Source organism: Palaemon carinicauda, chromosome 40 (genome assembly GCF_036898095.1).
Source record: "Palaemon carinicauda isolate YSFRI2023 chromosome 40, ASM3689809v2, whole genome shotgun sequence".
NCBI classification, from domain to species: domain Eukaryota; kingdom Metazoa; phylum Arthropoda; class Malacostraca; order Decapoda; family Palaemonidae; genus Palaemon; species Palaemon carinicauda.
This window is the reverse complement of record NC_090764.1, coordinates 12,104,179-12,123,041: the sequence shown is the minus strand read 5'-3', so window position 1 is coordinate 12,123,041 and position 18,863 is coordinate 12,104,179. Positions and strand designations below refer to the sequence as shown.

At 41.4% G+C, this 18,863-nt stretch overlaps 1 protein-coding gene across 1 annotated transcript in view; it reads right to left on the bottom strand.

Moving 5' to 3' along the window:
* The window catches only part of AdamTS-A (ADAM metallopeptidase with thrombospondin type 1 motif A), an 89,998-nt gene that overhangs the window by 11,143 nt on the left and 59,992 nt on the right, over positions 1–18,863 (bottom strand). Inside the window, exons 23-25 of the mRNA XM_068363570.1 lie at positions 8,464–8,627; positions 8,123–8,259; positions 2,076–2,272 (exon numbers count right to left, since the gene is read on the bottom strand). Coding sequence (XP_068219671.1) covers positions 2,076–2,272; positions 8,123–8,259; positions 8,464–8,627 — 498 coding nt within the window. The remainder of the gene's footprint in view (positions 1–2,075; positions 2,273–8,122; positions 8,260–8,463; positions 8,628–18,863) is intronic.

Genomic DNA, 18,863 nt, shown 5'->3' with positions numbered 1-18,863 from the left:
TTTTCAGTTCAGTCTTCAACCACTGAATCTCATCTTAATTTGTTGGAAAATATTATTCTACCAAGTTTTGAGTATCATTTTCCTGTCTGGTCTTCAAGTGCTGAATGTCATCTTAATTTGTTTGAGAAAACTTGTGGTCTATTAAATTTATTATTCCTGATCTGGATATCAATTACGGCACCATCATTTAGTTAGCTCTTTATGCACGTTGAATAAGATTTTTCATAATAGTGACCATCCTCTACATTCAGACCTTTCCAGACTATACCTTCCTGTACGTATTACTAGGTACTGTATGCAACTAATTCTAAGTCTTCCCTTCTCTATCATAAAGCTCAGCTATACACAACATTCTAGAAGTTTTATTTCAGCTGTGACCAGATTGTGGAATGATCTTCTTAATCTTACAGTTAAATTTGTGGAACTTCTGAAGTTCAAACTTACAGCAAATGTTTTTATTTTGAACAGGTTAACATAAGTCTCGTCATAGGTCATATATGACAGATCTATTTTAATGTTGTTACTTATCCTACGACGTTTTATATTTTTCATTCATTACTTCTCATATAGTTTATTTATTTCCTTACTTCCTTCCTTCACTGGGTTACTTTCCTTGTTGGAACCCCAGTGCTTGCAGCATCCTGCTTTCCCAACAAGGGTTGTAACTTAGCTATTAATAATATAATAATAATTAATAATTAATAATAATAATAATAATAATAATAACAATAATGATAATAATAATAAATATACGGTAAACAACAGAACTATGAACTTCTTACTGTAACCTTTGCAACGTTAACTGAATACTGTACTACTCTAGTTATCTGGCTTTAGTGGGTTACTGTATATCCAAAATCCTCTATAACAGCGTCCGTTCTCGTAAGGGTCTACTAAGAACACAGTCACTAAATACCTTTGTGAAATTCATTTTCTTTATAGACAAATATCTAAATGCAATGTCCTTTTGTTAATAGGACAGATTGAACATTCTCATGTCTCAAATCTCTTTTTCCTGTTTTGAATGTGCTGTGAGAGGTTCAAGAGAGCCTGAATCTGTGGGTTTCCTTTATACACACGGAATCTGTCCTTTGCACATTGAAACACTGGCCCTGGAGCAGGGGAGATAATATTTATTGGTTAATTTTACGTCATATTGGATTTCCTGTTCTAGCCTTTTACAGTAACCCGTGATATATGGAAGAGTCCACAGTATAGGTTTACAAACAGTGTGTTGACAAGAAAAATTTGCAATGTACTGAATGTGTAATAGGTAAACCACAATAGGGAGAGGGATTACTGTAGAGACCCACTTCCATTCCACTTTTGAGGTGATATTTGCTTCAAGTGTTTGAAGCACTTAAATCCAAGTTATTTAAATTCATTTCTGTGTTACTCCTTGTTCACCGTGGCTGTGCTACTCCTTGATGACCGTGGCTGTTTGCATTTTAACAACAGCCGGGGAGGGTTTTTAGCAGCTAATTTGAAGAAGAGAGGGTACATAGGCAGGAGGAAAACAATTTTATTTAATGCTTTATATAAAGGTCATCAAGTTGGCACTTCAATTTAATAGTTCTATCATTCAAAGGGAGAATGGAAATAATATATGTTAGTATAACAATCATGCTAATTCTATTACTTATCCAATATTCAAATCAATTACCCATCCTCTACCCCCCCCCCCCCCATCTGGTGTATCTAAAATAGAAATGATAATAAGAGTTACTTTAATGCCTCAATATTGGGTTCAACTAGGACTATTGCCTCTCTGATATTATACTTTGGAGCTATTCAAAGACCCACTCGGATCTTTGTGTTGTCATTAACTTTCAAGCATGTTGGTATTAGAATATTGGATAAGTATTGACACAAATAATGACTACTACTAATACTACTAATACTGTATTACTATTCCTACTCAAAATATAATGTTATTTTAAAATAATATATTCTATAAATAATACCAATATCAAAAACAAATTTGTTCTATTGCCAAAATATTTGACAGGAAGCAATTTAAAGTGTTGAGAAAAATTTAATAATAAACTCCTTACAAAACACTAAGCTGTACTTACGTCCAATCTATTAATCCAGTGTACTGCATTACTGCCTTTTCTCATCCAATTTGTTCTAGGTGATACAGCCAGTGGAGTTCCCGCAAGATTAATGGAAAATGCTCCCTGAGGACATTCTGCTGTACTAAAGCAATCGCCAGCCTCACCGTAAGGAATAAGAGTTCCTTCTAATGCTCTTGCAAAGGTAAAATCTTTGGCTGAAAATGAAAATCTTTGAAATAAGAGGTGAAATATTACATGTTCTACTGTATTTCATATTATGACTAGCAATGATATAGAAAATAGTTTCAAGACATGAATATAATTTTGTTTCCATAAAAATGCCGTCGGCATAATTAAGTCTTAATTTGCAGAGTTGAATTCTACAAAACACATTACTTATGAAGTCTTGAAAAAAATTGTCTTATAATATAAAAACTTCTTTTGTTCCATGACAGGCCTATCAATTGTAATTTCATTAAATTTTTTTTTGGGGGGTACAATTGTCTTAATAAAGGTATTCATAATAAAAAAAAATCAGAAAGATCCAATGAAATTTTTAAAAATGCTGTTTGGTCCCTTATAAGATTAGCTGAGAATAGAGACCCATTTTTATATGCCCCCTGTGGCCGTGGGGGTATATAAAAATTAGAATAGCGCCAACGTTATCCCTGCGTGTCGTAAGAGGCGACTAAAAGGGACGGGACGAGGGGGCTGGGAACCCCCTCTCCTGTATAAAATTCCTGCGAGACATCGACAAAGAGATGGAGCTGGGGGGAGAGTGACTGCTCCCCGCACTCTAGTTTTGGGGTGTTTGAATGTGCGTGGATGTAGTACGATAGAGAGTAAAAGATGTGAGATTAGAAGTATGTTTAGAAGTAGAAGGATGGATGTATTGGCCTTGTGTGAGACAAAGATGAAAGGAAAAGGTGAAGTGATGTTTGGTGAAATGTCTGGTAGAGTGTCTGGGATTGAAAGGGGAAGAGCGAGAGAGGGTGTGGCGTTATTGCTGAGTGAATGGATGACAGGTAAAGTAGTGGAATGGAAGGAGATATCATCTAGGTTAATGTGGGTAAGGGTTAGGTTGGGTAGGGAATGTTGGGCGTTTGTCAGTGCGTATGGGCCAGGTAGTGAGAAAAGTGAAGAAGAGCGGAATGAGTTCTGGAATGAATTAACTAGGTGTGTAGAAGGACTGGGTAGAAGAAATTATGTAGTTGTTATGGGTGACTTAAATGCTAGAGTGGGCGCTGGAGAGGTAGAAGGTGTCAGTGGGAAGTATGGCGTACCAGGTGAAAATGAGAGTGGTGAGAGACTGGTAGACATGTGTGTTGAACAAGAGATGGTAATAAGTGCTAGCTTCTTTAAAAAGAAAGATAAAAATAAGTATACATGGGTAAGAGTGGCAAATGGAAGAGTAGTAGAAAGGGCATTAATGGATTATGTGTTGATAACTAAAAGAATGTTTGGAAGATTGAAAGACGTGCACGTGTTTAGGGGTATGGCTAACGGTATGTCTGATCATTTTTTGGTGGAAGGAAAATTAGTTGTAGCAAAAGAGTGGGGGAATAGAGTAGGTGGATGTAAAAGGGAGGTAGTGAGGATTGAAGAGCTAATAAAACCGGGGGTAAAAAGTAAATATCAGGAAAGGTTGAAAATGGCATATGACGAGGTGAGAGTAAGAGAAACTGGTAATTTAGAGGAGGAGTGGAAGTTAGTAAAAGAAAATTTTGTTGGGATTGCAAGTGATGTATGTGGCAAGAAGGTTGTTGGAGGCAGCATGAGGAAGGGGAGTGAATGGTGGAATGAAGGAGTGAAGGTAAAAGTGGAAGAGAAAAAGAGGGCTTTTGAAGAATGGCTGCAGAGTAATAGTATAGAGAAGTATGAAAAATATAGAGAGAAAAATGTGGAAGTAAAGCGCAAGGTACGTGAGGCAAAGAGGGCAGCTGACCTGAGGTGGGGTCAGGGATTGGGTCAGTCATATGAAGAGAATAAGAAGAAGTTTTGGAAAGAAGTGAAGAGAGTAAGGAAGGCTGGCGCAAGAATTGAAGAGACAGTGAAAGATGGAAATGGAAGGTTGTTAAAAGGAGAGGAGGCAAGGAAAAGGTGGGCGGAATATTTTGAAAGTTTGCTGAATGTTGAGGATAATAGGGAGGCAGATATAATTGCTGTTCCAGGTGTTGAGGTGCCAGTGATGGGAGATGAAAATGAGAGAGAGATTACAATAGATGAAGTGAGGAGAGCACTAGATGAAACAAGAGTAGGAAAAGCATCTGGTATGGATGGTGTGAAAGCTGAGATGTTGAAGGAAGGGGGTGTGACTGTACTTGAATGGTTGGTGAGATTGTTTAATATGTGTTTTGTGTTGTCAATGGTACCAGTAGATTGGGTTTGTTAATGTATTGTACCACTATATAAGGGTAAGGGAGATGCGCATGAGTGTTGTAATTCAAGAGGTATTAGTTTGTTGAGTGTAGTTGGAAAAGTGTATGGTAGAGTATTGATTAATAGGATTAAGGATAAAACAGAGAATGCAATCTTGGAAGTACAGGGTGGTTTTAGAAGAGGTAGGGGTTGTATGAATCAGATTTTTACAGTTAGGCAGATATGCGAGAAATATTTAGCAAAAGGTAAGGAGGTGTATGTTGCGTTTATGGATCTGGAGAAAGCATATGATAGAGTTGATAGGGAAGCAATGTGGAATGTGATGAGGTTATATGGAGTTGGTGGAAGATTGTTGCAAGCAGTGAAAAGTTTCTACAAAGGTAGTAAAGCATGTGTTAGAATAGGAAATGAAGTGAGTGATTGGTTTCCGGTGAGAGTGGGGCTGAGACAGGGATGTGTGATGTCGCCGTGGTTGTTTAACTTGTATGTTGATGGAGTGGTGAGAGAGGTGAATGCTCGAGTGCTTGGACGAGGATTAAAACTGGTAGACGAGAATGACCATGAATGGGAGGTAAATCAGTTGTTGTTTGCAGATGATACTGTACTGGTTGCAGACACAGAAGAGAAGCTTGACCGACTAGTGACAGAATTTGGAAGGGTGTGTGAGAGAAGGAAGTTGAGAGTTAATGTGGGTAAGAGTAAGGTTATGAGATGTACGAGAAGGGAAGGTGGTGCAAGGTTGAATGTCATGTTGAATGGAGAGTTACTTGAGGAGGTGGATCAGTTTAAGTACTTGGGGTCTATTGTTGCAGCAAATGGTGGAGTGGAAGCAGATGTACGTCAGAGAGTGAATGAAGGTTGCAAAGTGTTGGGGGCAGTTAAGGGAGTAGTAAAAAATAGAGGGTTGGGCATGAATGTAAAGAGAGTTCTATATGAGAAAGTGATTGTACCAACTGTGATGTATGGATCGGAGTTGTGGGGAATGAAAGTGATGGAGAGACAGAAATTGAATGTGTTTGAGATGAAGTGTCTAAGGAGTATGGCTGGTGTATCTCGAGTAGATAGGGTTAGGAACGAAGTGGTGAGGGAGAGAACGGGTGTAAGAAATGAGTTAGCGGCTAGAGTGGATATGAATGTGTTGAGGTGGTTTGGCCATGTTGAGAGAATGGAAAATGGTTGTCTGCTAAAGAAGGTGATGAATGCAAGAGTTGATGGGAGAAGTACAAGAGGAAGGCCAAGGTTTGGGTGGATGGATGGTGTGAAGAAAGCTCTGGGTGATAGGAGGATAGATGTGAGAGAGGCAAGAGAGCGTGCTAGAAATAGGAATGAATGGCGAGCGATTGTGACGCAGTTCCAGTAGGCCCTGCTGCTTCCTCCGGTGCCTTAGATGACCGCGGAGGTAGCAGCAGTAGGGGAGTCAGCATTATGAAGCTTCATCTGGGGTAGAAATGTGGGAGGTTGGGCTGTGGCACCCTAGCAGTACCAGCTGAACTCGGTTGAGTCCCTGATTAGGCTGAAGGAACATAGAGAGTAGAGGTCCCCTTTTTGTTTTGTTTCATTGTTGGTGTCGGCTACCCCCCAAAATTGGGGGAAGTGCCTTGGTATATGGATGGATGGATGAAGATGAGAAGAGCAACTGATAATACTGTATCTCCTGGAAGCTGAAATCCTACAACCCCATGTTTTAGGGTATTCTGGAACGATTGTAAGCTTTAAGTTTTTCCAGAGCATAACACTAAGACAACTAATCATTATTTGAAAATAAGGGCAGATACTCTCACCTATGGGGAATGATAGTGGGCAGCATTTTTAAATTACATCTTTGATAAGTATTTAATGAGAAAACAAAAACCACTAAAACTGAACCAGTGAAGCTGCGCGTTAAGCCATATGGTAGGGTATCTTGAAAGGACTCAAAGACTTTTCCTTCAGTTTTTAGGACACCAACTCTTGGCAAGCAAAGAAACACCTGAACATGGAAAAGAAAAATTTACAACAGAGGAAATAAGAAAGTAAGGGTAGGAGAACATGAACAGCAAAGGGAGAGCCCTTGGCTTGGAGGTAGAAATAAATATTAATCAGTTATTGAGACATCAGGGGACTGCTGACCTCCACCAAATTAATTTATGAAGAAGTGAACCCATCATAAACTCCTGACTGGAAGAAAAGATTAACTACTAAACTCAGAGGAACAATGAATAACAAATAACAACAGCAACATGATCAAGGCTATTCTAAGGCAAAAACAAAATAAATAAGGAACTGGCTTGACTGAACACCACTCAAATCAGTCACAATTATGGAAAGGAGATGCATCTAAGATTGTAAATAATATTCCATACTGGTAAAAACAATACTAAAGTCAAGCACAGCAAAGCAGACATAAAAAAATATACATTTTGAAAGTAATTTATATATTTCTTAGCTATACAAACTTTTGTCCTTTAAAATAGAGATACACCTTCAACCGTGCTGGAAAGATAATTTAATCTTTAACATAGTAGTTGATAAATCACAGTGAGTGTGGGATGGGGAAGGAAACCCCCACCAAGGTACCAGTCACAGAATAGCCACTTTTGTCCTTAGGCCTAGATCAGAGGTGATTGAGGTGAAAAATTCAATTTAAAGGATCCTAGTTTGTATAGCTTGGAAAACTAAAAATTACTTTTAAAGTGATTTATTTGTTCCTCGCGTATACAAAGCTTTCATCTTTTAGATTAAGGAAATACTCATTGGTGGGAGGAAGTTCCCTAGAACCAAACTGAAAGGTTCTATTTTTCCCAGAGATGTCATCCATCCTGGTCCCACTAAGAAGTGAGGAAGGAAACTCCATCAACCTCTTAACAGCTAATCATTGGGATGTGAAAGCTCTCAGGGCCTCTAAGCAGAAATATTCTGCAAAATAGGTGATCCGTTGTGTATCTCAGCACCATCACAAACCAACCAGCATGTAACAGTTACACTGGCTGTATCGCATCAGGAGGTAAGCAAACAGGAGGTAAAAGAGTCAACCATTCTACCTCTCCTCGAGTCTTATGTTGAAAAAGTTACCTTTGAGATGCAGACTAAGTCTCATGAGGGAGCTGGCTGTGTTACACAACTGCTGAGCAATCACCACAAGACCTAAGGAAAAGGGGTCTAAGGGTCTATAACCAGCATTTGCAAGGTAAAAAGAGGCAAAGTTAGTTTGACACTTTCAAAATCACCCTCAGTTTAAAGTATGCCAACAGGTAAACCAGAAGGCTACTGACAGGGATAGGCTTCTGAGGTATTCCTTAAGATATTCGATATACTCACTGACCCAAGTCACAATTACTCAAAAAAAAAAAAAAAAAAAAAAAAAAAAAAAAAAAAAAAAACCACACACACATTACAAACGAAAGAGCAGCAAGAGACTATGTCTACATCTGTTACGGCCATTGGCTAAAGTGCCTATTCTGTGACAGGTGGTTGGTAGTGGTTTTCACCTTGCACCACCTGTTGTTAGCTTACTAAATTGTTAAAAGATTCAATAGATGTTCCTGCTCAGCTGAGGATATGTCCCTATGTTAGCGGACGAAAGGTTTGTATATGTGTAGGAACAAAATTAATATGTAATGCTGATGCTCCTGATTTTCAGGGGTAAACTAGACAATAATGTAAATGGCTCAATGATAATGATAGAAAAAAATTAAAAGGTAACTTACAATCCACTAATAGGGATGTAACATTTAATCTTATTTTGCTGAATGTTGTGTATCCTGATCTCCCACTCTGATCCAATTCACAGTCACACTCTGGTAGTCTTTCTCCAACATGGGGACAAGTGTTGGGATGTATTAAGCTGTAATTTTAAATGAAGATCGTGAGAGTCAAAATATATATTATGATTCCTACTAAGCAAATTTAAATTAAAACAATAAGTATTTCACACTAAAAAAAATTACTAAAACATCAAAATATTTGGAGCAAAACAGTTTTTAACATTTTGTTGACTTATGGATTTCCCTTTTGTTGAAGAGATTTCTCCTTATATTTCAAAACTTACATTTTATTATAGAATTCTGCAAAGTTGCCCTCTTCTCCAGCAGGAAGAGTTAAATACTCCCTTGGAGATGTAGAATTCATGCCAAAACAAAAGACACTCATGTTACGTCCGCCTACCAAGAGGGAGTATTCTCCATCAACATACATACGATGAGGTTGCCTAATCTGAAATAATTTATAATCTGGGTTAATTTTTGGGTAAGATGACATCAAAATACAACTGAGTGCATAGTAAAGATATATTAGACATAAAGAAAAGTTACCATGCAGCAGCTTTTACTCATAGCCAAAATAAATTCAAAGTCTCAAAGAGCAAAGTTCTTTGTCAATCTATCTACCCAGGCACTTCCCCCAATTTTGGGGGGTATCTGGCATAAAAAAAAAGGAACTAAAGGGGATTTTTCTTCTCTTCGCTCCTCCACGCCTGGCGAGGAATTCAGCAGTTTGGTTGGTACTGCTAGGGTGTTTCAGCCCACCTTCCCCCATCATCCACCATAAATTAAGCTTCATATGCCAAATCACCTACTGCTGCTACCTCAGAAGTCACCAAGGCAAGCACAGGAAGCAGCAGGGCCTATTGGAACTGTGTCACAATCGCTCACCATTCATTCCTATTTCTAGCACGTTCTTTTGTCTCTCTCACATCTATCCTCCTATCACCTAGAGCTTTCTTCACTCCATCCATCCACCCAAACCTTGACCTTCCTCTTGTTCTTCTCCTATCAACTCTTGCATTCATCACCTTCTTCAGCAGACAGCCATTTTCCATTCTCTCAACATGGCCAAACCTCCTCAACACATTCATATCGACTCCAGCTGCTAATTCATTTCTTACACCCATTCTCACCCTCATTACTTCGTTCATAACTATCTAATTGAGATACACCAGCCAAACTCCACAGACACTTCATCTTGAACATATTCAATTTCGGTCTCAGTCACTTTCATTCCTCACAATTCTGATCCATACATCACAATTAGTACAATCACTTTCTCATACAGAACTCTCTTTACATTCATTTCTAACCCTCTATTCTTTACCAGTGAACGGTCACTGTCCCCAATACTTTATATACTTCATTCACTCACTGACGAACATCTGCTTCTACTCCACCATTTGCAGCAACAACAGACCCCAAGTACTGTACTTAACTCATTTAATTCCTCAAGTAACTCTCCATTCAACATGACATTCAACCTAGCACTGCCCTCCCTTCTCGTGGATCTCATAACCTTACTCTTACCCACATTAACTCTCAACTTCTTTCTTTCAGACACCCTTACAAACTGTCACTAATCGACACTGCTTCTCCTCCGAGTCTGCAACAAATACACTGTCATCTGCAAACAACAACTGGTTCACCTCCCACTCATGATCACTCTCATCTATTAGTTTCAATCATCGAGCAAGCACTCGAGCATTCACCTCTCATAACTCGAGCAACAAACAAATTAAACAACCATGGCAACATCACACATCCCTGTCTCATCCCCACTCTCACTGGAAACCATTCACTCACTTAATTTCCTATCCTGACACATACTTTACTACCTACGTATAAACTCTTCACTGCTTGCAACAACCTTCTGCCAATTCCATATAACCTTATCATATTCCACTTTACTTCACTATCAACTTTATCATAACCTTTCTCCAGATCCATAAATGCAAAATACACCTCCTTACCATTTGCTAAATATTTCTCTCATATCTGCCTAACTGTAAAAATCTGATCCATACATTCCCTACCTCTTCTAAAACCACCTTGTACTTCTAAGATTGCATCCTCTGATTTATCCTTAATCCTATTAATAAGCACTCTACCATAAACTTTTTCAACCACACTCAATAAACTAATACCCCTTGAATTACAACACTCATGTACATTTCCCTTACCTTTGTATACTGGAACAATACATACACACACCCAGTCCACTGTTACCATTAACAACATAAAACATAAATTAAACAATCTCACCAACCATCCAAGTATAGTCATGCCCTTCCTTTAACATCTCAGCTCTCACACCATCCCGACCAGGTGCTTTTCCAACTCTCCTTTCATCTAGTGCTCTCTTCGCTTCCTCTCTTGTAATCTCCCATTCTCATCTTCCATCACTGACACCTCAACACCTGCAACAGCAATTATATCCTACTCCCTATTATACTCAACATTCAGAAACCTTTCAAAATATTCAGCCCACCTCTCCCTGCCTCCTTTCATTTCAACAACCTTTCATTTTCATCTTTCACTACCTCTTCATTTCGCAATCCACTCTTCCTTACTCTCTTCACTTCTTTCCAAAACTTCTTATTCTCTTCATACAAACCCAATCCCTGACCCCACCTCCAGTCCTCTTTGCCTCAGCAACCTTACATTTTACTTTCCCATTTTTCTCTCTATATCTTTCATACTTCTCTACACTATTACACTGCAGCCATTCTTTAAATGCCCTCTTTTTCTCTTCCACTTTCATCTTCAGTCCTTCATTCCACCATTCACAACCCTTCCTCATGCTGCCTCCAGCAATCCTCTAGCGACACACATCACTTGCAATCCCAAAAAAATTTTCTTTTACTAACTTCGGCTCCTCCTATAGTTCACCAGTTTCTCTCACTTTCTCTCTGTCATATTCCACTTCCAACCTTTCTTGATGTTCACGTTTTACCTCTGTATATTGTAGCATTAGTTAACCCTTTTACCCCCAGGCTCTTTGGAAATTTCCAACCCTTAACCCCCAAGGGGCTATTTTTTTTCCCAGCACATTTTGCAGTATATTTTTTTTAAATTGCTCTAACAGCCTTAATTTTTGTCATAGAGAGGTCAGGTTGGTCTCATTCTCTTGGAAAATGCCTGAATTTTTTCAAAAATTTATCAAAAATATGAAAAAAAAATTTTTATAGCATTTTTTTGCAAGGACATACCGGTACGTCCATGGGGGTAAAGGGATGGGTTTTGTTAAACGTACCAGTACGTCCTTTGGGGGTAAAAGGGTTAAGTTTATCATGTGCACAAAAATAAAGTTCCATAAACTATTATAAACCAAACAATAGAATTTCAATAGTAATCTAATGCTCCTATTGTTTCTCTCTTGAAGCTTGGCTTATATCAATGTTTACTAAAACCTAAATATTTCCAGTTCCTAAATATTTCTAGTTTTCTTTCCTTTCAATAGGCTTTAGCCTCCTCTACAGTGCTGAATGGAACACTATTACCATTACACCCACCTTAGGAATTGAGTTAGGGTTAGCAAATGGGCTGATAAGATCAAAATTATTGCCTACAAGCAAAGACTCAATGGCTTTCTGAGATTAAATAAAGGAAGCTAAATAAGTTTGGAGGTTTGAAGCTAATTACTGTTAAATTCATAATTAACCCCAATTTATAAACTACTAGCCTAGTCTTTCCTGGATTTCCCCCTGAACTAAAAGCATTCTTCATTACATTTAAACTTGAAGCAATTTCCCAGAGGGGATCAGTGATGCAATCGCATTCCTCACAACTAAAATTTACTTCATAGTTTTGTATTATTCTTATGCAGTAATTACTAATAAATCTACGGGAAGATAACTTGAGGCACAATAAAATTTATCACATTCTGGGAGAGGTGTAAACTGAGTTGGAGTGATTTCGATAAAGAAATTGATATAACAAATGAGGCCCTAGCGCCTCACTTCTTGCCATCGAGCGATAGCCTGTCTCATTACTTTACAAGAAGCATGTCTATAGAAAGAATTATTTTTAAATCTTAGCGGTAGTGTGAATAAACCAACCTTCTGGAGAGGAAGCAATGCAAACATCAAGTGAGTATAGAAATAACAGAATCTATTATAAAATCCTGTTATTATATACATATAGGCTATACAACATTACCTGTTTACTCAGGGGTGATAATTAGGCTATATTATGATAAACTGTACAAGACTGTTACTAATCAGGAGGTTAAGCTCTCCTATCTTTATTCTAGTTGAGGTAAACTACATTCTTTATGGTGGTTCCCACTAACTTATGTTGGCTATTTTAGTTTTCAAGCAGCAGATATGATACAATATAAGAGAATCTGAGCATAGGGGTAAGACTTGTTTCTTATTGACAACTTAACATACCATTACTTATTTCAAGTTTTACCACTGTTGGCTACAACTGAGAAGCTGATATTAACCATGACAAATATATAGGATTAAGACATGTCCTATGGGTCAGGTGGTAGATATCAAAGTGCAAATTATATACTCAACTACAGTGGGCTTCGACAAAAATAATTAGAAGGACCCCTGCCAGTTGAATAATGTTATAATCTTAGATTTATAGAACAATGTGCGGGGAGGGGAAGTGAAGTAGTCGTAAGAAGCATAGACAAATTTTGTATGTTTCTTTCATAGGAGATAGTCACTGTGCGCTAAAAATGTTATTTTTATTAATAAAATAAATTTTTGAATATACTTACCCGATAATCATGTAGCTGTCAACTCCGTTGCCCGACATATTCTATGGAGGGATACGCCAGCTATCACAATACTAGAAGGGGGTGTATTTACCAGCGCCACCTGTGGCCAGGTACTCAAGTACTTCTTGTTGACACCTCCTCAATTATTCCTCGGTCCACTGGTTCTCTATGGGGAGGAAGGGAGGGTCGATTAAATCATGATTATCGGGTAAGTATATTCAAAAATTTATTTTATTAATAAAAATAACATTTTTCAATATTAAACTTACCCGATAATCATGTAGCTGATTCACACCCAGGGGGGTGGGTGAAAACCAGTGTACAAGATTAAAGGATAGCTAAGTATCCCATATTTCATATAATCAGTTATCCACAATAACAATGAAATAATAAGTACCTGGTAAGGAAGTCGACTTGAACCGTTACTCTGCCTTTAATAAGATCGTCTTCCTTACTGAGCGCAGCGTTCCTCTTGGGAGGCTGAATCAACTCAAAGGTGCTAAAGTATACAGGGCTGCAACCCATACTAAAGGACCTCATCACAACCTTTAACCTTGGCGCTTCTCAAGAAAGAATTGACCACCCGCCAAATCAACAAGGATGTGGAAGGCTTCTTAGCCGACCGTACAACCCATAAAAAGTATTCAAGAGAAAGGTTAAAAAGTTATGGGATTATGGGAATGTAGTGGCTGAGCCCTCGCCTACTACTGCATTCGTTGCTACGAATAGACCCAGGGTGTAGCAGTACTCGTAAAGAGACTGGACATCTTTGAGATAGAATGATGCGAACACTGACTTGTTTCTCCAATAGGTTGCATCCATAACACTCTGCAGAGAACGGTTCTGTTTGAAGGCCACTGAAGTAGCCACAGCTCTCACTTCATGTGTCCTTACCTTCAGCAAAGCAAGGTCTTCTTCCTTCAGATGAGAATTTGCTTCTCTAATCAGAAGCCTGATGTAGTAAGAAACTGAGTTCTTAGACATTGGTAGAGAAGGCTTCTTGATAGCACACCATAAGGCTTCTGATTGTCCTCGTAATGGTTTTGACCTTTAGATAGTACTTAAGAGCTCTAACTGGGCAAAGTACTCTCTCCAGTTCGTTCCCCACCATGTTGGACAGGCTTGGGATCTCGAACGACTTAGGCCAAGGACGGGAAGGAAGCTCGTTTTTAGCCAAAAAACCGAGCTGTAAGGAACATGTAGCCGTTTCAGATGTGAAACCTATGTTCCTGCTGAAGGCGTGGATCTCACTTACTCTTTTACCTGTTGCTAAGCACACGAGGAAAAGAGTTTTTTAATGTGAGGTCCTTAAAAGAGGCTGATTGGAGCGGTTCAAATCCTGATGACATTAGGAACCTTAGGACCACGTCTAGATTCCAGCCTGGAGTGGACAACCGACGTTCCTTTGAGGTCTCAAAAGACCTAAGGAGGTCCTGTAGATCTTTGTTGGAGGAAAGATCCAAGCCTCTGTGGCGGAAAACCGCTGTCAACAAACTTCTGTAACCCTTGATCGTAGGAGCTGATAGGGAGCTTACGTTCCTTAGATGTAACAGGAAGTCAGCAATCTGGGTTACATTGGTACTGGTTGAGGAAAACTGCATTGGCCTTGCACCAGCTTCGGAAGACTTCCCATAAAGACTGATAGACTCTGAGAGTGGATGTCGTCCTTGCTCTGGCAATCGCTCTGGCTGCCTCCTTCGAAAAGCCTCTAGCTCTTGAGAGTCTTTCGATAGTCTGAAGGCAGTCAGACGAAGAGCGTGGAGGTTGGGTGTACCTTCTTTACGTGAGGTTGACGCAGAAGGTCCACTCTAGGAGGAAGAGTCCTGGGAACGTCGACCAGCCATTGCAGTACCTCAGTGAACCATTCTCTCGCGGGCCAGAGGGGAGCAACCAACGTCAGCCGTGTCCCTTTGTGAGAGGCGAACTTCTGAAGTACCCTGTTGACAATCTTGAACGGCGGGAATGCATACAGGTTGAGATGGGACCAATCCAGCAGAAAGGCATCCACGCGAACTGCTGCTGGGTCTGGAATCGGAGAACAATACAAGAGGAGCCTCTTGGTCATCGAGGTAGCGAATAGATCTATGGTTGGCTGACCCCACAGGGCCCAAAGTCTGCTGCAAACATTCTTGTGAAGGGTCCACTCTGTGGGGAAGACCTGACCCTTCCGGCTGAGGCGATCTGCCATGACATTCATATCGCCCTGAATGAGCCTCGTTACCAGCGTGAGCTTTCGATCTTTTGACCAAATGAGGAGGTCCCTTGCGATCTCGAACAACTTCCTCGAATGAGTCCCTCCCTGCTTGGAGATGTAAGCCAAGGCTGTGGTGTAGTCGGAGTTCACCTCCACCACCTTGTTAAGCTGGAGGGACTTGAAGTTTATCAAGGCCAAATGAACTGCCAACAACTCCTTGCAATAGATGTGAAGTGTCCTTTGCTCCTGATTCCATGTTCCCGAGCATTCCTGTCCGTCCAGTGTCGCACCCCAGCCCGTGTCCGATGCGTCCGAGAAGAGACGGTGGTCGGAGGACTGAACAGCCAATGGTAGACCTTCCTTGAGAAGAATGCTGTTCTTCCACCACGTTAGAGTAGACCTCATCTCTTCGGAAACAGGAACTGAGCCCGTCTCTAGCATCATGTCCTTTATCCAGTGAGCAGCTAGATGATACTGAAGGGGGCGGAGGTGGAGTCTCCCTAACTCGATGAACAGGGCCAGCGATGAAAGTGTCCCTGTTAGACTCATCCACTGCCTGACTAAGCATCGGTTCCTTCTCAGCATGCTCTGGATGCATTCTAGGGCTTGGAAGATCCTTGGGGCCGACGGACAAGTCCGAAAAGCTCGACTCTGAAGATCCATACCCAAGGAGACAATGGTCTGGGATGGAACGAGCTGAGACTCCTCAAAATTGACCAGGAGGCCCAGTTCCTTGGTCAGATCCATAGTCCATTTGAAAATCTCCAGACAGCGACGACTTGAGGGAGCTCTTAAAAGCCAGTCGTCTGACGGAGCCGGACACAAGATCATGATACTGCTGCACAGTCTGTAAACTGTCAATCATGGGCAAGCGAGGAAGTACAGTGACAACCCGAATCCGTAAACAAAAAATCCTCTAACAAGGACTAAGCTTGGACTGCATGTCATGCAACACAGCTCAAGGTCTATGGGAGCAGGTGTGGTAACAGACGGGATTAGCGGCTGAAGTGTAACCATTACCTTCCCTGTAAGCATGTTATGCTTAAATAAAAGTCCATAAGAGGTTATGCAGCTAAAGGCTCCCTCCAAATGACAGAGTCCTCAAGGGAATATCAGAAGGAGGGAGAAAAGAACTTTCTCATCTACAGGGACCTTATCCTAGAAAAGCTAAGTTCTCTGAGTGAGGGTTCACTGGTGCAAAGCAGCAGACTAGAAGGCAACGTTATGAAACTGCTTGACAGTCTAGTGAGTTGGCAACAACCCAAGATGTGTTGAGAAGCATGCGGTAAGGTATGCAGAGCATGATGTATGCAGAGTATGCTGTATGCAGAGCATGCTGTATGTAGAGCATGTTGTATGCAGAGCATGCTGAATGCAGAGCATGCTGTATGCAGAGCATGTTGTATGCAGAGCATGCTGAATGCAGAGCATGCTGAATGCTGAGCATGAAGTAAGTAGAGCCTGCTGTAAGCAGAGCCTGCTGAAAGGAAAGCAGAGCGTGTGCATGGCGTTTAACATTTCTCAGAAATTCCATGACCAGTGCTAGAGTGCTTTATGCATGCTTGCATGGGGTTTAAACCATGGTATGCTGAACAGCAGAGTCAGAACGAGCTGGAACAACAACAGAGGTTTCCTCAACTTGAGGGAAAACCTGAGGTTCAGACTGCATAGGCTGAACAACAGACGGAGCAGAAGGCAGGTGCAAGGGTGAAGGAGGTTGACTCCTAGCAAGAGTTGCACCCAAGGATTGCACCAGCTGAGCGGAGGACGGAGGCGGAGAAGTCCGTTCCTGTTCCTGAGAGATGAGTGGAGCATGAGAAGGTTGAGGCTGCGCAGAACAAGGTAAAGTTCTAGCAAGCTGAGGCTCCTGAGGCGCAAGTGCATGGTGTAGATGAGCTTGCCTAGATGAGGGTTGAACTCGGTGCAGCGCTGGTTGAGCAGACAGACTCACGGAGGGGAGAGGTTGTTGTACCCCAACCGAGAGTTGCACCACTGGTGGAGCAGCAAGGGGAGGAGGAGGAAGAGTGTAACTCTCCTGATCCCAAAGCAAGGGTTGCCTTAAAGAAGGCTGAGGCTGAACAACACTGTGAACAGCAAACTCCGAAAGTGGTTCAACATCGTACGCCTGGCAGATGGTGCTGCGACCAGGCGGAGCAGGTGCAGGCTGGGCGAGCACAGGCGGAGCAGGTGCAGGCTGGGCGAGCACAGGTGCAGCGAGAACAGGTGGAGGGAGTGCAGGAGGTGCAACACTCTCAGCCCGACACTCACGCATCAAGTCCGAAAGCTGTGCTTGCATGGACTGTAGTAAAGTCCACAACATCATACGCCTGGCAGATGGTACTGTGATCAGGCGGAGCGAGTATAGGAGGAGGGAGTGTAGGCGGAGGCGGAGGAGCAACACTCTCAGCCCGACACTCACTCATCAAGTCCGAAAGCTGTGCTTGCATGGACTGTAGTAGTCCACAACATCGTACGCCTGGCAGATGGTACTGTGATCAGGCGGAGCGAGTGTAGGAGGAGGGAGTGTAGGCGGAGGCGGAGGAGCAACACTCTCAGCCCGACACTCACTCATCAAGTCCGAAAGCTGTGCTTGCATGGACTGTAGTAGAGTTCACAACATCGTACGCCTGGCAGATGGTGCTGCAACCAGGCGGAGCAGGTGCAGGCTGGGCGAGCACAGGCGGAGCAGGTGCAGGCTGGGCGAGCACAGGTGCAGCGAGAACAGGTGGAGGGAGTGCAGGCGGTGCAACACTCTCAGCCCGACACTCACGCATCAAGACCGAAAGTTGTGACTGTATGGACTGCAGTAGAGTTAACTTGGGGTCGGCAGACACTAAGTTCTGCTGAGGTAAAGCCTTAACAGCAGAGATCTGTTGTGGCAGAACCTTACTCCTCTTAGTCGGAGTGTAATCAACTGATGACTGAGGAGAGTCAGAGCTAACCCAATGACTGCATTCGGGTTGTGAACTTTAACTTCGTACGTCTGGCATAGGTCTGGACTTAACGTTTAAGAAGTCTTGAGACCTGAGACCAGCGTTACTCTGCCTTTATTTTCTCCCCTAATCTCTTCTGCAGACGAGCAAAATAAGGGCTCAATCGTCTGCGGGTGGGAGTGACGGTCTCGGTAAGACACGCCCACAACCACCGAGAATACTTCTGTGCGCCGATCAAGGCCTGCTGAACCCTTATGCCCTTCGACATTGCTTCTCCCCTGGGCTTGGGAGCTTGCAAGAGGTCCCGGACTGGGAGGACGACTGGCGCGCACAAAAGTACCCTCACGCACTAATCACTTATCACTTTGATTTCTGTTTGCACTTATTTCACTGAACTCGAAACTTTAAGTGGTTTGTACCTGAAATACGCAATTCTATCCTTTCTCAAAGTTAGTAATTGCGAAAACAGAATTACAATGTAACAGAAAAATCTAATGAAAGATAAATCAGTGGTTGGAAAGAGACTAAACACTAGATCACTCTAGAAACGTTTAGTTTCTTCCCCTAAAGAGACTAGGGAGAAGAGCAAAAAAACGATAACGACGTTACTCGTATGGCAGGCTTGAATGAAACGTTTATCCTCTTTCTCCCTCCGTCTCTATCTCTCTCTCTCTCTTAGAACCTGAGAGAAGAGCCCAATCATATATATCGTTAAAACATATTATTGTTAAAGGAAAAAAACTGAAAAGTTCCTTTATTAGGATCAAAACCATTAAGTTAAGAAAGAATGAACAAAACGCTAGACACGGTTACTCTTACTGCAAC